General features: G+C 41.4%; 2 protein-coding genes across 3 annotated transcripts; one reads left to right on the top strand and one right to left on the bottom strand.

Annotated features, from left to right (window-relative positions):
- Window positions 1–2283: 2283 nt before the first annotated feature.
- Window positions 2284–10690, top strand: ggt5b (gamma-glutamyltransferase 5b). Its single transcript, XM_068574072.1, has 12 exons — window positions 2284–2689; window positions 4024–4151; window positions 4234–4329; window positions 4736–4931; window positions 5579–5739; window positions 5886–6032; window positions 6175–6305; window positions 8710–8897; window positions 9003–9094; window positions 9171–9280; window positions 9359–9469; window positions 9691–10690. The coding sequence occupies exons 1-12, from the start codon at window positions 2517–2519 to the stop codon at window positions 9835–9837; spliced, it is 1680 nt and encodes a 559-aa protein (XP_068430173.1). The 5' UTR covers window positions 2284–2516; the 3' UTR covers window positions 9838–10690.
- Window positions 10691–13293: 2603 nt separating this feature from the next.
- Window positions 13294–20520, bottom strand: ggt1b (gamma-glutamyltransferase 1b). Of its 2 annotated transcripts, none has more exons than XM_068574418.1 (12): window positions 20354–20520; window positions 20083–20213; window positions 19891–19980; window positions 19476–19668; window positions 19151–19311; window positions 18575–18724; window positions 15695–15831; window positions 15042–15229; window positions 14814–14941; window positions 14195–14307; window positions 13968–14085; window positions 13294–13436 (listed from the first exon to the last, which is right to left on the bottom strand). In XM_068574418.1, the coding sequence occupies exons 1-12, from the start codon at window positions 20518–20520 to the stop codon at window positions 13294–13296; spliced, it is 1719 nt and encodes a 572-aa protein (XP_068430519.1). The 2 variants fall into 2 exon arrangements, with proteins under 2 accessions (XP_068430519.1, XP_068430517.1); XM_068574416.1 differs by having other exon boundaries at window positions 13294–13440; window positions 13972–14085.
- Between the last annotated feature and the right edge of the window lie 4792 nt (window positions 20521–25312).

The following is a 25312-nucleotide window of genomic DNA, read 5'->3' as shown; positions in this document are numbered from 1 at the left end:
GCCTGTACAACTGCCTCCCTTGGGTTACACTTTCTGCTTACTCAGTTGGTGCTGCGCTGCTTTATCCCCAGGCTGCCTCTGACAGCTTTTTCTACAGCCATATGTTTGCACATTAAATTCATCTGTTCCAAAATCCCTTCACACCAAACTGCTTCTGTCTGAATGAGGAAGAAATCATATCTATCCAACAAGACAAAAACCTATTGACTGATGATGATGTTTCAGTGCAGCAGCAAAGAGATTTGCTGCAGAAAGTATGCACACTATCACCCCCTTGTGTTGAACTTTTGACTGGCCAGACGCAGCACTGGACAGGAAGCATTTAAATCACACCAAAGCTCTACTTCACCGTTGAAAAAAAAACTGCCAGGATTACAGGCAAGATTATACTGTTGCTGGTAATATTAGTTAATTAAAGCAACTCGAAAACAAGAACCTGTTGAGCTCTAGAGACCTAATGAGGGGAACCTTCTATATCAGGTCACCAGGTACAAATCAAGTAAAAAACATGGTATGAATCCAAAAGAAATTTCAAAAACATGCAAGGTATCAAATTAAACATGGAAATCAGGGCTACAATAATGTATAAACCCTTGTGTACAACCTCTTAACACATCTCAAACAATACATTGGATTAGGGGTTAGTGTTAGGGTTTAAGGGGAGGATGAGGGCTTAAAGGGCTACAGATAATATACTGTGTTAAATGCTTTAAATAACTCATGGCACAGGTCTCAGATGGGTCCCCAGGGTGTTGCCCCTGAGGGTCAGCACCGGGGGCCAGTCGAGCACATTCAGCACCTCGGTCAGCGACCGCAGCGACCGCCGCTTTGGAACCGCGAGGGACAGTCGAGCAGAGGACACTGTGTCAGCCTTCATAAAACACCGTATGACTGGATCTGACCGCCGCGGTGTCTTTTGCACACACTTGTATAATGAGCTTTCCAGCACAAACAAATCATCGGTCAAGATATATCAGCACCGTCCAGGTCGTTGAAATAGATCACGCAGTGTTTACTAACCCTCCTCGCAGTGTGTGATCATGTGCAATTAGTGGGTGGATTATCAGCTTGGCCTTCCTCCACCCTGGCTGGCAGACTTAATCTACCAGCCCACAAGCTCAGCTTTGTTGCCCACTGCTGCAGTCACCTGCAGGGATGCAAATCAATATGTTTTGGGGGAGCTGTGTGGTTTCAGTGCTAACTTTACTGAATCAACTCCGAGCTGAAATGAAAATGAGTCTCGTTGGAGATGGATGGTCTGAGCTGATGGCAGCCGTGTTGCGCTCACAAAAGTCATGTTCTCGGTCCGGGCTCGTGCCACTTAAGGGTATACCGGCCATATGGGGAATCTGAGGATTTGGGCACGTTAATATGTGCTGCAACACCAAAAACACACAAAGAAATCTCCATCTGTTTAACAACTCTTGGCCAGACAGCGTTTTCTACGATGTATACATGTGAACACTGATGACAAAAGTTAATAATTTCACCTATTTTGAATTTAAACACACAACTGGGTCTAAAATCATGTTTTTTTCATTACAGCATCTAATTTGTGTTTACTCATCAACACATGGGGGAGGAGTTATTGGATTTATCGTGTGATATCATTTAGTATTTATTTAGTAAAACAACTTCCTCCAACAGTGACAGTAACAATCAGGCCTCTACCGAGAGAGGCACAAAAGGCTCAGGTGCATTTAGTTTTCCTGCCTCTGGCACTTTTGGCACACTTCACATCCCTCACACCCATCATTATGTCTTATATTTAAAATAAAATCCTTTGTGAGACATCTTTATACAAGGATCTCAATTTCAGAGGTCATTGTGACATTACAGGCGCACTACAACCCCTTTAAGTCCAGATTGGTCATTCATTACTAAAGTAATCATGTTTGATAACGTGAGAAAGTAGAAATGGGACTTTGCAAATTGAAGTTAGAAAACATGTCAAGCACTACAAGGAAACTGCGAGGTCTATGTGTTCATATAACTGTGTTACAGTTACTGAACAGTTAAAATGAGTGGGAGGATGTTAAACTTCCACACACGATGGTGAGGTCTCAGTTTGAAGGTCTCAGTTTGACCTCAGTTTAAAGACTCCTGTTTCCTCTGTGTCACTGACACACAGGCCACCGCCAGCGTAGCGGTGCAGCGGGGATCGCGCTGTGTTTCCTGATGCTGTGGGTTGGTGAACAACATGTAATTGCGGGGAAATGCATGACGGGGGGGTGTGGACGTCTGCCAATTTATCTGGAACTGATAAAAGCACATCCCTTTCACTTTCTTTGCGCAGATAACTGGGAATACCCGTTGCGTGATATTCTGCGGATGTTATTGAAGACAGGCTTTGGTCATTCTCACGCCGTCCCTCTACTTTCCCATTTACTTCAGTAGCCAGTTGATGAAGGGAGGGGTGAAAACCCACGTTCAGGATTAGACAGTGTTCATAGAGAGCGTGTGTGCGCGCTGAGCGGCTGCAGCAACAGTTTTCCTCCGGCAACAAAGTTTCTTCGATGGCTGAATACAAGCCCTGGCTGGTGTGCTGCTTCATCTTGGCGGGTTTGCTCAGCGCGGTTGGTCTGGTGTTTCTTTGCATCGTCTCAATAGTGGACAGAGAGTGTCCCGGCGGCAGCTTCACGCGCGCGGCTGTCTCTGCAGACTCGCTGCGTTGCTCCGAGATTGGCAGGTGAGTCACTTTCTGCAAAAGTCAAAGTGAGCAATTTGACGTGATTTGAGCTTTAAACATTGTATCTAAAACCTTTACATTAATGCATGAACGATATTTCTAGTTTTGGGGAAATTTAGATGTTTAATAGGGTTTGTGTTCTCACAGATATGCAGTATACCCGTCGCATATTTCTTAATTTTCAGAAATTACTTTGTTATTCGGAACTCTGTGTGCTGTCAGGCTGCACCTCCATGCTCCCGTGGGCGAGATAAAAAGCTGAACTGAGCAATGGGATAAGCAGTTTAAGAGATTTAATAGGCTCTGTTAGAAGAATAGAGATAATGCCTGCAGAAATGTGTGCAGACAGGCCCTGACTTTCATCACCTTTTGTTGGTTTATTTCCAAGCTCTCCTGTTGGATGTGACTGTAAGAGGAAACCAGGTTTCCAAACGCACTAACTGATGTTAATCTTTTGAATAGTGGAGAAATGGACTTTTCTCTTTGCTCTATCTACACTTGATGCGGTCACTGGCGAGCCACAATGTGGACTCCATCAATCTGTCATCATCCAAATCTAAAATAAAGCAGAGGTGTTTTTTTTTAATCATGAATGTGCATGGATTGTGTTTCTTTGAACACCACGTTTCCAAACTCACTGATCATCCTAACCTGGATCTACTGTATGAAGACACCATTGTCATCACCAATGTGTCATCAGACACCATTATGCCATCACCAATGTGTCATCAGACACCATTATGCCATGTGTTGTTCAGCACACTGTTCCCATGAGAATCCTTAAATTAGATTATTCCAATCTGATTGTTGTCTCTTATTCCTGCTGCTGAGTTTGTTCCTTAGTTGAACCCAAACTTGACCTAAACAGAGCCAAAACATTTCCCGTCACTGCTTTCTCTTAGTGAACACAATTGACCGCATGCCAACCTCTCTGTGAAAAGACCCATTCAGAGCTTTCAGAACGGGTCCAGACTTAATAAGCTTACATGCTCTGTTGTTTAGTATAAATACGTTGGATAAGCTTTATTAAAACAAATGAGTTGTTCTTTTTAAGGAGACAGTCAAGTTTAAAAAAAAAAAAAAAACTTAATCTCTGTGACCAGCGTCTTCCTGGTATGTTGCTTCAAAACTATCAGCACATTGTTTAAACTTGCCTCTTGGCACTCTGACACTTTGAAACTCAATAACACTGCGGGTCTAGTGATGAATGCAGCTATCATGAAATGTGCACACTTGTATCCGTGGGTGGGCAAGTATGTAGTGAGTAGTTTAGAGAGTGTGTCATTGACCGAGAGTTTACACGTTTCCTATGAAACGAATGAAAATGTTTTCAGGAGCATGCTCAAGCAAGGGGGGTCGGCAGTAGATGGCGCCATTGCAGCTCTTCTGTGCACATCTGTGATCAATCCTCAGAGCATGGGGCTCGGAGGAGGATCTATAATAACCATACGAAATAAAAAAGGTGGGTCTTTGATTTCATTCATGAGACCACAAATGATGAGCTTTCAGTTGCCTGATCATCCTAATTGCTGATCTCTTCTCAGGCAAAGTTAAAGTCTACAACTTCAGAGAGACTGTCCCACAGTCCTTTGACAGGAACCTGTTGAAGGACTGTCGCACAACATTCGGACTGACCACAGGTAGGCAGACGTGTCCTTAAAGTAGTCAGAGGACTTTTCATACCACGAGCTTCTTTTCTAAAAGGGTCATCATCAAGCTCATTTTGCTTTCAATCCTGTAGAAGTTAGTGGGGAAACTTACATATCATTGATAAGCACTATATGAACGTTAAATAAAAGGTTTCTACATCATTGTTGTAACCAGATACAAGGATAGTTGCCACACCAATAAAAAAAAGAGAATACAATCTAGATGTTGTTCCACATTAAATATTTTACAAATGATAAATTGTTGACCTGAACAAACAACGTCACCAGAAGTCAGAAACACGTTTCTGCTGTCTTGCTTCTCTTTCTGTTCCACACACCGTAAAACCACCGATCACCTGTTCATGCAGCTGCACTGTTTCCCACCTGTACACCGCAGGCAGCCAGTGGATCGGCGTTCCCGGAGAGCTGCGGGGCTACGAGGCCGTTCACAAACAGCACGGGAAACTGCCTTGGGCCAAGCTGTTCGAGCCAACAATTCAACTGGCCAGGGAGGGCATCTCTGTGCCGGCGTATCTGGGAAGCCTTCTGAAGTTCGCTATTGTGAAAAATCACGTGGAGAACTCATCTCTCTGGTACACCGTCGCAATATCTGCTTAGTGATTATAACGGTTACTTATCTACTGTGGAGCAACTCTGGTAAATGTTTGAGGGCACTGATGAACGAGCACTGGAGGCAGAGGTGTGACCTGGAGCAAAGGGCTTTCCTATAAAGCCCTGCTTTAACTCATTTATTAGTCTTATGTAACCCTGGGTTAACAATTGACTCTCAGAATTTCCCATTGCATAATAGTTTCTCCCAGTTTCACTCTCATTTAAACACTTTTTGGATGAGTGAAAGGCTGAACACTAGCATCATATTGCAGGGGAAGGTTTTAGTGAGCCACAGATAAAATCAGTGTCCACCTACTTTCGTAAATGTTTATGCGAAAAGTTGCTTTTCCCAAATGCAAAACAGTGAGCTGCGAGTTAAGTGTGTTGTGATCATCGTGAGAGTGCGTTTGCTACTTCTCTGCCTCTGCAACAATGTGTGTGCGGAAATAAACTCCTGCAGAACATTTGAGAAGAGTGTGATTATGCAGAAAAGATGTACGGAAATTAATTAATGATTGCCGTGAAATGAAAGAAAAGTAGCACGGTAGCGTCTCTCAGTGTTTTCTCTTCATTCTTCCGGTGTCATCATGATTTCTAACATGTTCTTTTACATCAATACTTTTCACAGCGAGGTTTTGTGCAACAAAAACAAAACTGTCCTGAGCACAGGAGACATTCTGAAGTTTCCTAAACTGGCAGAAACCATGGAAACAATTGCAGAGCAAGGGGCCGATGCCTTCTACACGGGCAAGATAGGACACGACTTGATCCGAGACATAGAAGCTGCAGGTTGGTCCAGTTTCACTGTACGTTGTGAAAGTTGGGAATGTACGCTTGAACAAACTTGTATACAATGTAGAAAAAGAAAAAGGAGAGTGGTGAAGAGGGCTTAAGATAAACAGCAAGTTGTGTTTGTAACTGCGTGTTTCTCTTAGGTGGGACGATGAAAAGAGAAGATCTGAAGTCCTTCCAGGTGCGTGTGGAGGACGCATGGACAGTTCCTGTGGGAGACGCCAAGCTGCACATCCCTCCACCACCTGCAGGGGGCCCCCTGCTCGCCTTCCTGCTCAGACTGATGAAAGGTTTCATGAACCATGTGAACTGCAGCAGTTTCATTAAATTCTAGGCTCTTTACCCTTTTGTCCCAAATATGACAAGATTGCAGCGCTTAATCATTTTAAAGTTAGTTGTTCTCTTTCCCCCCCCCCCCCCCCCCCCCCGCAGGCTTCTCCTTGTCTCCAAACTCCCTGGATGAAGACCAGAAGATCCAGACATACCATCGTTTTATTGAGGCAGCTAAATTTACCAATGGACAAAAGAAGAGCATTAGTGATCCTGTCTTTAATGACAAAAAGGTAAGGTTCTGAGATGTTTTGTTATCTATTCTTAAAAAGACCAAGATCATATCTCATGAGCTTCACTAATCTTATTAATGATTTTTTTTTAAAAGTGACATTGAGATTAATTGAATTATCCCCCGATTCGGCACTTCCCATCCGCTCTAAGCAGCGTTTTAGCATCTTGCAAGTGATTGTTTTGGTTCGACGTCACTTTTATATTCCCGTTCGCCTCGTTTCTGAAGCTCTGCTAAACCCGCTGCACATCACCTACCTGCCCGGCACCACATAGACAGACAAACAGCATCTAGCTGGTGGAACATTAAGCTGCTAAAGTGCAGATATTTCCCTCAGGAGTTGATGGAGAACCAAACACAGAGCTGGAAGGAGAGTGAATATTGGATTTACATTTGCCAGGTAGACAGAAATAATACTTCAAATACGTGTAATTCCATGTCTGGAGGGAGTGTAAATAGTTTAGTTTATTACATTTATTTGTCTGCCAACATGTACAAAAACTCTCATCCGAAGAGAACAGATTTATTCAGCCAGATGCGGCCCCCGGACACAAACATTAATACTTCTATTAAAAAAACATCAATGCACGCAAATGTAATGAACAAAAAAGATATTTCCGGTGTCCAAGAGGTTAAAGTGAAAATGCGCAATTTTTGGAAGTACGCTTTCTTACGAGTTAGATGAGAAGATTGATAGCTCTGTACTTAAGACTATCTTCTCATTATACCTTTAAGCAAGAAAATGTTGAACTGTCCCTTTTGGTTATGTTTCACATGACGGCTACGTCTCTGCTTCGACACCGCTCTCTCCCCAAATGCTGCCTGTCTTTACCTGCACTGTGACAAGTCCATTCAAGGCAAAATGGGCAAAAAGAATCTTAAATAACAAACCCCAAAGGAGAAATAATGTAAAACAATCGGAGCTACAGTTTACAAATCACCTCAGCAGTATACAGAACGTTAATAAAAACCTTTCCAGCCTCATTAAGTGTGGCTTCAGCCGCATGGGGTCATAGACCCCATGCTGCAAGCACACTTCATGTTCTCCTGCGGGCTTATTATTATTATTCTTCTTATAGTCAAACCACTACTCCTCCCAGAGCGTTGCCAGCACATGCGTAAAAAATACATCGAAACGTGCGGTTTGCGCGGGAATCGTGAGGTATGACTTTTCTAAGAGATTCGCCCGGCCGTTTTCCCGAAAAATGCAAAAAACGTCAAAAACTGTCAAAAAAATTTCACGAAATGTTCGTAGAGGGTGGCGCACCAATTAACAGAGTGAGAAGAAGCGACAGAAACTGCTAAAAAAATAAAACGTATTTTGTCTTTACTCCCACAATGTTCACTCTTCATACACCATTGTTGGATAGAAACGTTGGAAATCTTGTCTTCTGTCATAAACTGCGGTCGATAGGAATCCAACAGACTCAGACGTCTTGAAATCGGACTGAATGTGAGAGCAAGTCCACCTCGCTCTGCCATCCACCGCCATGTTAAATCTCCCTCCAAAGCCACGTCTCCCCTGAAGCTCGTACCTGATTTGTAAATCGCCCGTACAGACACATGTTTTATCGTACAGACTCGCCAGTCACAGTATCTGTTCATCAGGTCTTCCTAACGCTCAATATGCGATATCGAAGCAATAGTGGCTTTTAAAGTACCATTTTTTTAAAATAGTTTGAAAGGAGTTCCACAGTATTTAGGTCTATTAAGCTCAGCGTAAGGAAGTCCCTTTGAAGTCATCACCATGGCAACCTTTGCTCTAGCGACCCACAGGTGTTCTCGTTAGGGCAGTTTAACAGACACGCAGACACTTACACACGCACACACAACACAGATGACTTCTGTCTCTCTGTCTGTTTGTCTCACACACACACAGACACACATACACACATACACACACACAAACAAACAAACACATACACACACACAAACAAACAAACACATACACACACACACACACAACACAGATGACTTCTGTCTCTCTGTCTGTTTGTCTCACACACACAGACACACATACACAGACACACATACATACACACACAAAGACGTTTACGTGTGTTTTATATTGTGTAGTTGTCAACACTGTGATCATTAATAAGGTCATATGATATTTCATATACGTTTGTGTGTGTTCAGGACGTTCAGTAGTTTATTTCCTTAAGTCCACAGTCCAGTCTGCCTCTAATCAGTCTGCTGGCGCTCACTTGGTCACCATGACGACGGCAGCACACAGGTGCTTCATATCAGCCAATCAGTTTAACACACAAACCAACTCAAGTGCTTTGGAGGAGAGACGGGCGTCATAAACAAAAGCTATATATTGCGACGTCTTACGGCAGTAGTAGCCACACTTTCAAAATTTCTTGCGAAATTTTCTAGTTAATATGATATTCTTCTTTCAGAGTGCCGATCATTTGATCGATCCCTCCTTCATCAATCACATCAGGGACATGATCTTTTCCAACGGCACCCATGACAACTCTTACTACTACAACGCCAAGCCCTCCCGTGACCACGTGGGGACGACTCACGTGTCCGTCCTGGATGAAGACGGACTGGCCGTCTCCGCAACCAGCACCATAAACCAGTTGTGAGCAGGGAGACTTTTCAAGTTGAATATTCCCGTATCTACCTTATATTATATTAAATCTACGATGATATAATAATCAACCGCTCGGTCTGCTTTGTTTCGTAGATTTGGAGGAGGCGTTTACTCTCCACGAACAGGCATCATCCTCAACAACGAGCTGAGTGACTTCTGTGGGAGAGCCAACACTATGAGAGCAGGTAAAGTCACACTGTCGCTCTGAGATAACGGACGCAGAGACAGATATCCTTCTAACATGGAGTCTAATCGTCACAGGTGAACAGCCTCCTTCCTCAATGGTTCCAGTAATACTGGAGTCAAAGTCTGGAGGCCTCCTTGTGATTGGTGGATCAGGAGGAAGCATGATTACCTCGGCAGTGGCCTTGGTAATTGAACTCTGTTTGCATACCCGTTTGTCTGCTTTCTCATTTATTTGCTGACATGATTCTCCTTTATTCTTGTAGTCTATAATAAATCGTCTGTGGCTGGGGATGAATCTGAAAGACGCCATCGCTGCGCCGATAGTGTTTGTGGATTCTAGCAACGAAGTCAATTTTGAGCCTGGTTTTAACAAGGTGAGACACTCGTGTTCTCATCCCGCTGGCCATTAATGGGATTGAAAACTCACCAGACTGTGACCGTCTATCTAATGGATAACATTTCTATTTATGTTAAGGGATTCTGATGGAGATTACCACATCCTAATCCTGCAAAGTCTGCTTCATTTTTACCTGTAATCAATTTTGAAACCTGAGTAAGAGGTATTAATGCGTGCGTGTATTCTTTGTGGCCTCAGTCTGTGATAGATGGCCTCGGTGCTCTCGGACACAAGCCTGGGCGCTGGAAATACTTCTTCAACGTCGTCAATGCTGTGGAAAAGGAGAAAGGATGCATCGTGGCCGTATCGGACAGCAGGAAGAACGGCATGTCAGCTGGATACTAACCACACAGATCATGAGGGGGAAAATGTGCCCTGAAGACTGACTGAAACCTTACGCCTTCGCCTTAAGAACATTGAATGTGCCAACAACAAAATGTGAGATATGTGGTGTTCAGGCTCTTTTTTGGCGAGCCGCACAATCAATCAAGAAACGACCAACCTTGAAAGATGATACCGGTATATAATAACTTGATCTTAATGTTATATGTGCGTATCTTTTAAATAACATTGTATTCACCAGACTTTTTTTGAGCTTACATAGACCGATTTTCAACCAGCCAGTCATCTCACACACACACACACACACACACACACACACACACACACACACACACACGTCATTCTAACGAAATGCTACAGACAAACTAAGCACACCATGAGGCTGCTACTCTTGCTGCAGGATTGCACATAGACAAATCTAATGTAGTCCAACAAAACAAAACCAAGTGCTGTATCACACCAAGTCAAACATCAACAATGTTTCACTTTGTAACTTTGTGTAATAACTGTTTATTGTAGATGAGCCATAAAACCTTTCTTCAAGTGACATCCTGCCAAACAGGAAACTTTTACTGTGACCTTAAATGTATGTGAAGCGACACTATTCAGGTCCTTACTGAGAATGTTGTGATGTTTGTTTAAAGGTTAAGAAAATGCTGTAGAATGTCATCTATTTTGAAATAAGTTGATTATTAATGAACAAAATAATCTAAAACAAGACATATGCATATTTCAATGCCACCATCGTGAATGTTTCTTTCTTCTTTATTTTTCACCTCGAAATGCTTTGTAATATAATTACACATTTTTACAACTATTAACTGTGAATAACCGTGTTGTCCCAATAAAAGATCAATTCCAAACAAAGACGAGTTATCACGTGTCTGACATACTTTTCGTAGCTTGTACTTTGATCAACCCAAAAACTTTCAATATACTTTTCAATGCAAACTACAGGTCTTTAAACATTTATCTTGTATTGTCAGTGCAGTGTGATCAGCAATAAGCTGCTTCGTGTTTTCCTCTTTGCTTTGTTTCAGAGCAGCACTTTTGCTCCGAGACAAAGGAAGCGGCAATGAGATACATTTCAGGAGAGAAACTTATGAATAAGTAATGATTTCTTAAGTGGATTCTGCTCCGTTTCCTTTGAGGCGCTAGATGTGAGTTATGAGAAGATGCAAATGTTAGCCTGTGTGAAGCCCCACTGTCTTTGTTGGATGACAAATGAGTTAATCTGGATAAATTGTGACTTCATAGCTTAATGATTTGACCCTCTTTGTATGAATAACAGCCATTTTAAGTATAATTTTACACGATGCAGAAAGCGTCTCACGCAAAGCAGCAGCAGCTAAATTACATGACTTTGACTTTCACTGTTAGCACACGTTAAGTCACAAAGCCTCTTAATGAAGCAAATGATCTCAGTTAATTATGTATTTATTCATATTACAGAAGCATTTGTGTTCATTTTTTGTAACCATCCTGCCCTATCAAGTCAGCGAGTCACATTAAGACCTCAGACATTAATATACACAGATTATTAATTGTAACCACACCTAATGCGACTGAATTTATTTTAAGATCGCTTGTGAACTGTATTGGTGGACTTCAGGGCTGAGACACAATGCATCCAATATTGATGTTTAGCTGGAGACATTTGTCATCCCACATTTCACATGACACACGCTGTCAAAGGCAACAACACTCGAGAAATGTCAGATTAATGGCCGCCGCACACCTGAATACCATTGAATGTTACAAGTCAGCTGGAAGCCACACAGCTGATGAAGGAGCGCTTATGATCAACACATTGACTCCAGTGCTCTGCCTGAACAAATGCTTTGATCGAGTCATGGCTCCATAAGAAACGTGACCAAGTCGCTTCACTACATTGATCCAGACAGAAATATCTGGATTGATTGCCAATACATTTTGTACGACGTCAATAGACCCATAGGATGCATCCGACTGGCTTTGGTGATCCCACAGTGTTTATTTAGCATCACTCTGTCCAATACATTAGTGACCCCAGGATGAATGTTAGCCATTAGCTTACTCTTGGTGCCCAACCAAATAAACTACTGACATTACCAACAGCATCAGGTGGGCTATTTGTAGTTAGTGCCAATTCGTCAAATGTTAGCATGCTAAACTACACAAAAAACACAATACCTGTTTAGCATCAGCATGTTAACATCTCCTCCGTTTGCCTTTTAGCTTGTTGATGTTAGCGTTTAGCACAGAGCTGTACATACTCAGAGCTCATAGCATGGCTGTAAACTCAGTGTGGTTGTTAACCATTAGCTAACTCTTGGTGGCTTGTGAGAAACAATCATCTGTCAAGAAAAATGAATGAGACCCCAAAACCAAAAGACTTTTATACTGTGGGTATGTTTTAATAATTAATAATAACAGTATCTGCATTTCAATTAGAAAATTCAAAATAGAAAACATCTACAATGTCAAATATCTATTAATTTGATTTTTTTTAAATTAAAATTATAAAATAAATGATCCATTCACTCTGAGATTGTCTTTAGTTTGTGTTTAAATAAATATGGGTGTTGTGAATGTTTAAGCAACTAATGTCAAAATACGTTCCATCACACATACACCAGTCATTTGTAGCAAAAAGTAAAAGGCAGAATCATTTTTACACTTTCACGCATGTCAGTAATTACATAACATGGATGTTCCAGCTGAGAAAAGAGCCCTGAATACAAGAAGTGCCGGTGAGCAGCAACAGCTGCAAAGTCATCGTGGGGTCATTACAGGCCGTTGCACTCTGGCTTGTGGGAAATTACTGTAGTCGTTAAGCAGGACTGTTTACCGGCCCCTGAGGTGTGATAATCCTTTACCTGCTTGTCATGCCTGCTCTCCCTTTGTTTGCCTTTGACATTATGTTAAAGTTTTAAATGACTGAAAATGAATTTGAGGTCTGTTAGTTTCAGTTAATTTTCCTCTGTGGACATATCCTTAATTAAGATTTGAGTTGTTGTTTTTTAAATTGCTCACATCATCTCTGTAATGGACACAAACTATGGGAAACAGCTTTACACTACTAATTTTTTTTTTTTAAATGCTCCATAAATAGGAATTGTACACATTTATGATCGACAGTGTGAACAAAACACTGATAGTAAAGCTGTCCTTTAAAATAACATCCGATGTCTTGTGCCTGAAGTGACATAGAAATGCATTAGACACGAGTCAATATTCAGAATGAATTTCAGACTGAGGCCCTTTGCTTTGGTCATAAACGAGCAAAAAGTCAATATGTGATCCAAGTTGCGTATTATGCAACACATGAATGTCTAACTTCACGAGAGACCGATTTGTGCCCAAGACAGCTGACGTTCCCGTTTCCTAATTAAATCTTTAATCTTTCAGCTCCTACCTCTGGGGTCAAAGTTCACATCGATGGAGTCTTTCTGCACAATCAGAGGTGTCTTTATGACCTCAGTACCCTGCGGCGTACCCCCACTTGCGGGGATCTGACTGAGCGTGGAGTCCGTCTTCATAGCGAACCACCGCCTGCACCACAGCTCCTGTTGATTTGAGGAACTCCGTCTCGTGGTTCTTTAATGCCAAACCCTCCAGGACTCTCTGCAAACAGGAGGATGTGTGAAGACAGACTCTATGCAAACCAAGGAAAAATGAACAGGTGCATGTACAATCTGTTTATCAGGCAGCAACGTTCAATAATGCTGTGTTTTTAAAGTGCATCAGGGTCTTCCTGTAGATGTGTTAACCATTTTAAATGCATGTCTATCAGCAAAAAAATATGAAAACACTGAACCTGTGATGTCAAAACACGTTAAGTTGAGTGGCATCACCAGCAAAAAACTTTATATTACCACAAAATAATCGAATCAAAAGGAAAATTCTCTAGCTCCAATGTTTTTATTCATTTCTGATCACAAACTAGATTTTTACTAGACCAGTGCTGAAATATTGTTCTCCACATCCCCGAAGGTAAATATAATGAACAGGGTTGCGGGTGCCGATCACGGTTGAGGTACTGTGCCGCTGCTCAGTGGTAGCTGGGCTTCTGGGTGAGGGATTGTCTCCCCACACACCACACCACCCTGCCATTAGTCACAGACATTAGTATTGTTTGTGGAGTGTGACACTCACTTTGTCAAAGTCAGGCTCTGCTACAGTGGCGTTGGGACTCAGCTGGTTGTGGAGCCTTGGATCTAACACAGCTTTTTTTAGGTCGAAGTCGAAGAACATTGCATTCAGAATCACCTAGAAAACAGAAAATATTTTGGCCGATGAAAACTTAACAGTCGATTACCATAGTATACTTCATTACTTTAAATGGCTTCAACAGCATAAAAGTTGGCTAGTGACTTACCTGAGCGACTGAGGAAGTGATCTTTGTTCCTCCAGAGCCTCCGACCACCATCTTAACCTTGTTGTTTTTGTCGAAGAGGATGGTTGGACACATAGAAGACATTGGCCTTTTTCCTTTCAATATAAAGTAATGGTAGTTTAAGTAATAAAGTAGTCAAATTAATCAAAAGTTTGACCTTAGCAGTGACCTTTGAGGTTTCATATTTTTCCATCACAACACATTAAATAAAGTAAGTTTGAAATGGCTTTGTGTGTTGATACATTCTTAACATAATACTTTCCCCACGAATAATAAAAAAAAACAAAAATGTTTTGCCTGTCAAGGTAAATATTGTTTCTGAGTGTGAAAGATGTCAACGAGCACGATGAGTAATTCATGTCTGGGTCTGGCTTCATAGCCTATTGTATTACATCCATGGTGATGGTTTTAAAGTCAAGCTAGCGATCAATGCTAACATTGTAATGACGCTAGCTTGCGGCCTAGGCTAATGCATAGACAGTGTTTAGCAAGTTAACTTACCAGTGGAGTACTATTATTTTCATACATTTATTTGAGGGGTACTTTGTATCAAAATACATTTTGATGTATTTTTGCTCATCCCTGTGTGTCACCATCTCACCTGGCCTGATAAAGTTGTTAGGTGAAGGAGGCACTCCGAAGCCGTTTGTGATGTTGGGAGAGCTGAAGTCGTCCATCTCGTTGTTGAGAAGTATCCCCGTTGAGCCCGACATGACTTTAGAGCCCAAACTGCAGGAAAACAATAACGGTCGGGGGAGTTACAGGACCAATACCAATTAACTAAGCAAGTTAAAAAATATATTGGCAAAGGTCAATCAGGAGGTCGTACAATTGGTTGATGGTGCTCGTGGCCGCCACAGCGCTTCCATCTTCTGCTACGACCGAGAGGTGTGAGGTCCCGTAGTTTTCAGGCAGGTAGAACTCGGGCTCGTAATATTTCATGTGATGTGTGGTTTCATCTGTGATCTTTTCACGGAGGTCATCAGCATAGTAACTTGAAGTCATATTCTGGATGAGCTTTGAGAAGAGACACGTAGATAATAAATATGCCAAATATTTAATCAAATTGAATTGTTAAGCGTTATAATATTGATTTGTGTTCTGTGAAATTGTATTGTTCCTCAATTATGTCAAAGCTTCAACAAAAGCATGATGGTTGTAGTTAGACGCTCGCAGCGGTAGGAAAGAGTGTGCTCTTGGTTTGATATTGAAAAAGTCAAAAACAACTCTTTTTTATCATTTAACTGAAAAACACAAGATATACTTTCCCCTTTGTTTAATTGATTTTCTGTGGCTTCACCTTGCTGGGATGTACCAGTGTCCTCCAGGACACTATGACATCACTGGATAATTTTTCACCAGCGAAAACCTTCCCCTCAGCTTGCACCAAAACATTTGTTTGCACATGATAACACATTTAATTGAACTGCGTGTATTAAAAGATGTGGTAGTACTACACTGAAGCAGAAGCAGTGACCTTACATCTGTGATGTTGAGAAACTCCGGATCTCCAAGTAAGGTCCTCTTTGCATAAGCGAAACGAAACGCCTCCACGATGCGATGGTAGGTCAGGATCCTTTTCTCTCTGCTTGCCATACTATCTGAGGTGAAGTTGTACCCTGTAGGAAATGTCACAATCATCAGTTGAAATAGGTTCGACCCGGCCTGTTCCTGTGTTTTTATTTAGTCTAAAAGCTGCTGTGACCAGACCATGGGTTTCAGCCTGGGTTGGCGGCCACTAAGGGAAACGGGAGGAGAGGCTGAGGGAACCGGAGAGTTTGGGTTTGATGGGTTTCAGCTGTCAGACAGAGTCAGGAGTCACAGTAAATCAGCAGGATGAAAGTTCCCGGCAGTCACTGAAATGTGTGTATGAAGGCTCAACCACTCGACTGTGACCAATTAGAGGTAAATTGGTGAGATTAGTGTTAGCGTGGGAGACAGGGAGACTCAGTGAGTGGGTGGCCAGTCAGAGGAAAGGAAAGGTTCAGAGAGATTAATTACTTTGGAAGGAAGTTTCTCATCTAATCCTCGAAGGCAGACACTGTCACTGTACCGAAAAAGCAGCACAGACCGCAACGTTTTCTGCAATAGCCGGCCATCATAGGAAACAGTTGTACACAAACAAGGTATATGCTTATATGCATGACACAAGTGATGACGGACCAAGGTAGCAATAATTTGATTAGCAACATGTTGATGAACTCTACTGATTAGACTCTGGGCCTCTCAGGTGTGAAGACAGACTGCAATTATCTTTGGATCTTAATAACTTCAATCCAACAAAAGCTCTCCTGTCGGGGTTACAGAGCCGTTCCCTCAGGTGTCTTAACCGCATCCACAAAATTGGAGGCGGTTAAATGTAAAACGTAATATTGTTTCAGTAGCTTATTGCTTTATGTCATTTGGAGGCAGCATCTGTTGCAACAACAACAACAATTCGGTCTTTTTGCCAGTGTCTTCTTCCATCAATACAAGAGTGATTATGTTTGTATTCAATTTTGGAACTCTGTTTCTTGCAAATAATCCAGAAAAATGTGTAAAAATGACAATTCACAGTGTACAGTTGGTGAATTGCTGGATTTTTCTTGGCCACAAGATCCTACATGTTATTTTATTAGCAATAAAAAAAACAACTTGAGACCATCTTAAGATGGGATCACAACAGCTGCAACATCAAATTGGGCCAGGGGACCTGAGGGGACCAATGATTCCTTCCACACCTCCTAACCACCTACTTTGTCGTGATTGTCTCCTCGTTGTGACACGGTCGCAATGACAATATCTGTCCACAGACAGAAATACAGACACTCTCACAGACTGACGAGGTTAAAGCATTACCAGCTGGTGAAGATAGAAAAATAGATTCTCGTCTTTAAGATAAGCCAGCCAGCTGTTAGCAGTAGCTTACTTGGCGTACAGACATTTTGAGGTTATGGCATCAATCAAAGGCGTTGGAAAAATAATCCTTCTTATTTCAATGGGATTTTCTTGCATTCATAATATGGTTAATGAAACCACAGCGTTAGAGTTAGACTCTGGAGCAAAAATTCCTGATAGCCTTGCAGCATCTGTAGGTAACCGCCCCAAAAGAAGATTTTAGGTATCGACAAGGGGAACAATACGTTGCAAAACCTGTTTTAGTCTTTAAAGTCCTACCTGACTACAGAAAGATGGTAAATTGTCAACCCTTTACTCTTCTGGAAACTATGAATGTATGTCCTAAATTGTGTGGCAGCCTTGAATTAAATGTTGAGATCTATCTATCTGTTGCGATAGTTAATGGAGAAAAAAATACAATGTTAGATGGGAAATTGTACATCCTCCGTCTTGTGTTGCAGTCATACACACAGAGATGGGCAGTATTTCTGTTACTAATATATTAAAGTATTTTGTAATTTGTATTTGATGGGGTCGATAAAAAAAAAAAATGTAATTTGTAACAAAATACTTTAGAGTGGAGTAATTTTGTATTCAAAATACTCAAAATACTTTCTCTACAAATAATAATAATAATAAAAAACGTATTGTCTCTCAAGGTAAATATTGTATCTGAGTATCAGATGTATCTGATGTCTGGGTCTGGCTTCATAGCCTATTGTATTATATACACGGTGATGGTTATAATGTCAAGCTAGCAATCAATGCTAACATGCTAATGACGCAAGCTTGCTGTCGAGGCTAATGCATAGCCAGTGGTTAGCAAGTTAACTTACCAGTGGAGCAGCTATAGGAAGAGAAAGATTGGGAGCTCGTATGTTTATGATAACTTATCAAGACACGTCTGAACATCTAATCTTGCACTGAATTACAAGACATGCTGTATCTTCTCTATGTGGATGTCATAATGCCATATCAATTACTGGCAGATAATATAGTTCACAGTTAGCCAGGCTATGACAGGAGATGTCCATTTGTTAAAAATAAAAAATGGTTTGCGTAACATGATCAATCAAGCTGTTGTCTTTTCAGAAGCTTTGCTTAATTACACTGACATTCTGTGACTGTTCTTCCTTTCATCTGGCACTAGTATTTTGTGTTTTATTTTGATACATTTGAGGGATATTTTGTATCAAAATGCATTTTGATGTATGTTTGCTCATCTCTGCATAGACGTCATATGACTTATTATAGTCGTGTATGTTTATACTTTGTAAAACAAAAAGACATTACCAATACGGGTCTGTGTTTTACAAAGTAGTTTAAGATTATTTCAGGTAACTTAACCACAAAGCGTTTGGAGTAGATTTCCTGTGCAGTCGCTCCACACGGTGCTCACAGTGAGAGAGGGACTGGCAAAGTGAAGGCAGCTCACATTAAAGCACTCCCACTCGGGACATTTTTGGACAAAGTACCAAAGCTTACCATTCAAGATGTTTAATATCAGCGAGAGCACAGGGCCGCTAGCGGGGGCATTGGGAACAGCCATGGTGTACTCCCCCACATTCACCCTTAAAGGCTTCTCATCCAAGACAGCCACATAATCCTTCAGATCCTCCATTGTGATGATACCGCCTAAACACAGATTGACACACACTGTAAATGCACACTTGGACAGAACACAAAAATAAAATAAATCCTCCCTAAAATTAGCTATGCACATAGAGGTGCATAATGGTATGTTATATATATATATATATATATATATATATATATATATATATATATATATATATATATATATATATATATATATATATTACAATCCAGCCGCAGATTAGATCATCGGTACCCTTGAAGGGTACTTCAAGGATACCGACGATCTAATCTGCGGCTGGATTGTAAAATAAAGTAAAACGACAACTCAAATTTGCAACTCTTTTACTGTGGAAACTTGACATTGCTACTACTTATACTATACTGTTTTATCCAACAAAGAAAATAAGCTTTCCAAGAAACTATATGACTTTAGACTATGAATACAATTTAAATAAAACCTACCTGCTTTCTGAATATCTGCCACAAGGTTCTGGGCCAGTTGTCCCTGGTAGAAAGCATTAGGACCCTCTTCTGCAATTTTCCTATACGTTTTGGCAAGCTTGGTAAATATGATGGTTTCGTTTTCTTTCAGAACGGAGCCATTTTTCCCACAAAACACTTCACTGAAATAGAGGAAATAATCGTGAGTTGGGAACGAAACATTGCTAAATTCTCAAATAATCAGACACTCATCATATATATATATATATATATATATATATATATATATATATATATATATATATATATATATATATATATATAGCTTTGGGTCGATGCCTCTCACCACAGGGCTTCGTCTTTGACGATGATATTCTTCTTACTGGACAAAGCTGACGCAAGAGCCTTTCCCAAAGGATAACCTTTTTCTGCAAGATCAATGCTTGGCTGGAACAAGTCTTTCCAAGGCAGTTTGCCGTGTCGTTTGTGTGCCATCTCATAACCTCGAATCTCCCCAGGTACAGCTATAGACAACCCTCCTACCAACCATGGAAGCACAGGAAACAAAGACTTAGATTATTGCCTCAAAACACACACACACACACATACTTCTAAAGACCCAAACTTTATTTGTATTATTCCTGAGTTTAAGAGTCAATCTTTGGTCTGTCACTATTACAAGGTCATCCTCTTTCATAACGGCGTTAACCGCAGTTTCCGTCAGCTCATTTCCATGTCTGATAGCGCTGGTTAAACATTACCTTTCTGGGATAAATCCGTGCTATTCCCGAACATGTCCTTTGTGGCATTGCGTGGTGCCGTCTCCCTGGCATCAATGGTCTCGACCTTCCCTGTGTACAGGTCACAAACCGGGAAATGCATTTATGATCGAGCTAATGAGGTAGTGGTGTGGATTTGTACTGACAGTGGGAAAGTAAACGGGGTGAAAGTACCAGTTGTGGCATTGTAGATTGTGAAGAAAAGTCCTCCTCCGATGCCCATGCTGTGAGCATTCATAACTCCAACACATAGCAATGCAGCTATAGCGGCATCTACTGCAGACCCCCCCTTCATCAGTATGTCTCTACGGTAAAATACATTAAAACACAGGGAGAAAAAGGGGTTAAAGGTTATTTTTTTTGGTAAAGAGCAAGTCAAGTAATGTTCATGCTGCTATGTTTATGTAGGTGTCTGAGCACCACGTCCGTCCTGATGGATGTTTACCTGCCGACTTCTGAACACGGCCCAGCATCCGCCGCCACAGCTGCCTTCAGGTACACCTGCTCACTCGGTTGCTTCCTTCCCCCGACACCAAAGAAGACGCCCACAAATGTGGCGACGGATGCCAATAGCAGCAGCCCCAGTGTCGCAATTATCGTCGTCTTTCCCATATTTTTAGTGCAGGAGCAACGAATGCTTTTTTTTTTGTATGTCTGTCGAGAGAAAATTCAAAACGTTTCAATGTGTACATTTTGAATGGATGGAAATTCAGCTGCAAAGTGCTGCACTTTGTGAAATCATGAACATATAAACAAACATCACAGATGATAATACTGGATTACCAGCAGTATCAAAACATATTCAGAGATTTGGAGCAATAGAACTTGGAAAAAAATGTAAACCCAATTGTTTAAATATATTACATACAAATGTAATCTCCGTTTGTGTCTCTTCTGTGTCTAATCAGCTGCACTTTCCGTGTGTATTTAAACCCCGTTTGTCTCCTTCCCCAGTCTCTGTTTGTCCTGTTTACATCCCGGTGTGTGTACCAGTTTTTGATCCCTGTTTTGATCCCTGTGAACCTCTGCGCTTGATTTAGTGTTTTTGGAAGCCTGTCTTGTTTTTGTTAAAAAAAAAAAATCCACTTTAGAACCGTTGCATGTGCATTTGGGTCCTCTCTGATACCACCCAGTGACACATAATGCATGTTTACTCAAAGTTAGTGGCGCTAACTGGATATAAGAACAATACCCAAAACATACACAGCATATTTCTCATGTGAATAAAACTTACAGAAGCTGGTTCACAAACCATATGTCAGAGCGTCCACACTACGCCAGACTTTTAGAGCTGTGTCGTGTTATTGTTCTGGAAGAGTCTTTGTTTGCTCATTTCTCGCCACATATCAAGCATACTGGTCAGCTAGCATCGTTGGCAGCAGTGTCAGGGCGTGCTAAGCTTTCCCTGCTGGCCTAAACATAATCACAAAGTTATGGCTATTAAATAATATACATACGCTGTTAGCTCGCGAGCTAACTAGTGCTCCCGCGTATTTATGCTCATATGTGCACTTTTCTCTGTGACTTTTCTTTATTTATCCGTTGATAGTTTACCGAGGGTGGGGCTCTGTAAAACTTGATTTGCCCACCTGCATGGAAAGATGCTCGACATCGACGGAATGGGACCTGACGCACATTTTAGTTAAAGAAACATATTTTTTTAAATGTTTTTTCAGTGACACATTATCATCTCAAACTCCAAGATATGAGAAATTCTCTTTGACAGATTGTCCACTGGGCAAAACATAATCATAAAATAACATTTTCTTTCAAAGCCTCAGGGAGCCGAAAGAGTCGCATGCGTCTCCGGAGCCGCCGGTTGCCGACCCCTGGTCGAGGTAATGCATCGTTATGTCACCAGAAACAAAGGTCATTCGGCCAGTTTCAAGACGACTCAAACCCAATCAAGATCACATTCACACTTCAGCCAGTGCATTTAGTGGCCAACAGCAACGTATCTGTGTGTGCTGCACCATGCAGACAGGAATATTCTAGTAAAGCTAATAATTGTTGCACAGAGCTGCCATGTTTGCAATTTACCACAAACCACAAAAGTACAGCAAAAAAGTTCACTCCTCTGACATCCTTCAAACCTCACAACCTGTCAAACGGGAAACTTTGCTGCAGGAATTTGCATTGTTCCATATTTCTCACACAAAAAGTGCAATCCGTCTTTATGAATGCTAGAATTTACATAGCTAAGCATTGTCAAACATTTGTTGAAATGTACATATAACGTAACCTACACAAATGACAGGAGGTTTACTGGCGGGCAGCACCAAATCTCTCTAATTGTTGTGCTTAAGTAAAGTTGGGAGAGAATCCGATCTGAGAAGATCGGCCGGAGGTTTTGTGTCCTCCTGGCTGTACTTGCAGCAGTCAATAAACAGAGTAATTTAGAATAAAAACACACCTACTCAGACCAAAGCCAAAAGAAAATGAAAGTGCACAGCGCAAAAGTTTGTTGAAACATGTACACAAACCATTCATTGTCACTGCCAAAGAACAAAGTTGCGTTAGCAATTAAAAGCTTAAAAGAAACATTGTGAGGTCAAACAACGACATGTGGAGAAGTACAAAGCATAGCCTTGGATCTGGATTCAACATTATACCACTTGTGTCATTCAACTAAGTCTAAGTCTAAGTCTTCCCGGACATGTAAAACAATTATCTAACGTACCTGTTTTTTCTCTTGGGCCCTCGGCTACAGGCTGCTCACTGTGAGCGTTTGTCACCGTCTGCAGCAGTTGATGGGTAATAGACTTACTCTGCTTCTCAATGTGTAACTCTCAAAGTCATTAAATATTAACCCACCCCTCCCTAAAACGCATATCTTGTGTTATCAAAGAGAGCGAATGCAGGCAGAAAGAAACAGAAATAACTTTTTTAAAAAAACAGCCCTCACGTTATCTCTAATATAATGAGTTATTTGAGCTCAATCTTTAAATAACTTAGTAAAAGGGTGTAGCTTTGGTCTCAGCATTGGAAGGGACAGCTTATAAAGATGTATAAAAAGACAAAATGTATATACAAAGAAATATAGTTTGTTGTATTTATGAAATCATAGAACAAGAATAAAGACAATTATTGACATTGTATTGCTATTTTACTATTTTAACTCTTTTAAAGAGGAGAAAACAAGTACTGTAAATTATGACAGGGCATAAAGTCCTATCTATATTTAATATCTTTGGGTGTTCATCCTCAAACTGCAAAGTATAGTAGGTTTGATCCCGACGTGAGGTTTCCAATTCAAAACTAACTTTTGCACCGTTTACAGTGAGCGTCACGACGCCGGACCTTCAGATCACGGAGGATGGATCTGTTTTCACTCGCGGACGCTTCTCTCTTCACGTATCATGAGCTGCCACAGAAGCAGCAGCAGCAGCAGTGGAGTTTGGAGACATGATCTACTTCCTGAAAGTAGATCTGCTTTACTCAGTTTTCTTCTGCAGCAGTTGAGGAATCGCTCATCTGCAGCTTCACACTTTTCAGCAGATGCTGTGTGTTTGTTCTGGAAGAGTCTTTCGACATGAAATGTTTTGTTTACCAATTTATCAAGCAGACAGGGCAGCAGCTACGTTGGTAGTGAAAGCTTTAAAAAAAAATCATCCACGCAGAATGTAACTCTCTACTTTCCTCTGTGACTTTTCTTTTTTTTAATTATTCCATCCATTACCCAAACCGCTTGTCCTCATTAGGGTCGCGAGGCGCTGGAGCCGATCCCAGCTGTCAGTGGGTGAAGGCAGCGTACACCTCACCTGCATGGCTTTGGACTGTGGGAGGAACCCGGAGAGAACCCACGCTGCCACGAGGAGAACATGCAAACTCTCTCAGAAGAACCTGCAGACCAGGATCCAAACCCCGCCCAGACAGACCGAGATCCCAATTATTATTCGGAATAATTATTTCCCGTTGATGGTTTACTGAGGGCGGAGGTCTGTGAATCACGAGTAGCCAGCAGCACTGAAAGGTGTTTGGCAGTGGCATAATACAATGTGACGCATATTTTAGTAAAACTAATTAAACAAAATTAACAGTTGGAAAACGTGGAAATGTGTTGTTTTTTTACTCTATTCTGGGCGGCGAGCATAGTAATATGAATACGTTTGGAAATATATTGTGCAAAATGATTTTTTTTCCGTATTGGTGGGAACAATTGTGTCTTTTCCAAACTGTGGTCGTGACTATGGACCCTATGCAAACCTGCGCACCACAGAGCACTCACACTGACCCTGAAACCGAGAGGAAACGACGCTTTACTGGATGAACCGTTCTTTATCTGCGGCAATGATTAACAGTGGGTTTGCTAGTGTTTCATCCCAAATAGATGACATATGACTTTCAACACTTTCACAAAATGACGGCAGGGATCCGTTTCGCAGCTCTCTGATGCAACGGCTCACAAAACCTTTGATAGTAAAGTTTTAAATAAAGTGCCTCCTCACCGGGAAAATGAAGGCTTTCGGGGCTGCGAGGGAGAAGATCACATCTGCCAAGTGGGGAGGAAAGAAGAACAAACTGCAGAGGAACAGTGTGTACGGGTGCAGAGCTCGGGGAGACGGGTCAGATAAGCAGCCAGGCCAATAGGTAGAGGCCAACAGGGACCAGGCAGATGACACAACTTTAACACGGGGACGCCAGGAACAGCTAACACAGGTGATCCCAGAATACCTACCCCCAACCGATTCAAGCCCCCTTTTTTATTGACCTTCTGAGGTTGTGATTAAACTCCTACGCTGCAACATGAAAAGGTTCACAGAGAAAATTGGCAGAAAATCTTATTTGTTTAAGCTTCTGACGGTCTGACGGCACGAGAGGAGGTGCATATATGCAATTTGAGAAAAAAAGCCCAGAAAGCTGGCCTTGGATTTGATTCCCAAATACATAGTTTGGTTTATTATACATTTCTTTTTCTTAATGAAGGAAGCAATTGCATTGCAACAACATATTCTGCTGAAGCAAAATCTGTCCAGTTCCATGTGTATCGCTGAGAAGTTTTATCTTTCAACATTTAAACAATAATAACCGCAACATCCAAGGAGTCTCTCTGAGATTGCCGTCTATACTGTCATTCATTCGGTCCCTGCGTTGGACTTTTAGTTACAGCTGTGATAACAGCAACACTTATTGTTAGTGTTGACGCAGCTGTAGCCCATCCACTGTACTAAATATCCAAAGTTGGTTACATAGCAACATTTCAAACAGAAACTCATAGAAGGGCATGCTATGTAGGAAAACATCACACTTAACTGGGCACCGACTGACAAGCTGACAAAACACAGTGAACCATCCCCGAGTACGGTTTTACTCTAATGACAAGTCGATGGCTCCTTTTATTTTTACACGGAGACGTTTGACAATGAGCAAGCCAACGCAGCTTTATACTCAGCCTCCACAAACT

This window comes from Clinocottus analis, unplaced genomic scaffold, assembly GCF_023055335.1.
Source record: "Clinocottus analis isolate CAN_PGR_092001 unplaced genomic scaffold, fCliAna1.0.p SCAF_13, whole genome shotgun sequence".
In the NCBI taxonomy this organism is placed as follows: Eukaryota; Metazoa; Chordata; class Actinopteri; order Perciformes; family Cottidae; genus Clinocottus; species Clinocottus analis.
Note: the sequence above shows the minus strand (reverse complement) of the source record. Positions and strands in the feature narration are given on the sequence as shown.

Excerpts from the sequence above, each read along its gene's own strand:
- ggt5b (XM_068574072.1), top strand. The coding sequence starts at position 2,517 with ATGGCTGAATACAAGCCCTGGCTGGTGTGCTGCTTCATCTTGGCGGGT. Across the intron at positions 5,740-5,885 it reads CCGAGACATAGAAGCTGCAG|GTGGGACGATGAAAAGAGAA; the intron begins GTTGGTCCAGTT and ends TGTTTCTCTTAG. Across the intron at positions 6,306-8,709 it reads CTGTCTTTAATGACAAAAAG|AGTGCCGATCATTTGATCGA; the intron begins GTAAGGTTCTGA and ends TTCTTCTTTCAG.
- ggt1b (XM_068574418.1), bottom strand. The coding sequence starts at position 20,520 with ATGGGAAAGACGACGATAATTGCGACACTGGGGCTGCTGCTATTGGCA. Across the intron at positions 20,214-20,353 it reads CCGTGTTCAGAAGTCGGCAG|AGACATACTGATGAAGGGGG; the intron begins GTAAACATCCAT and ends ATTTTACCGTAG. Across the intron at positions 15,230-15,694 it reads AGTTTCTCAACATCACAGAT|CTCATCCAGAATATGACTTC; the intron begins GTAAGGTCACTG and ends CTCTTCTCAAAG.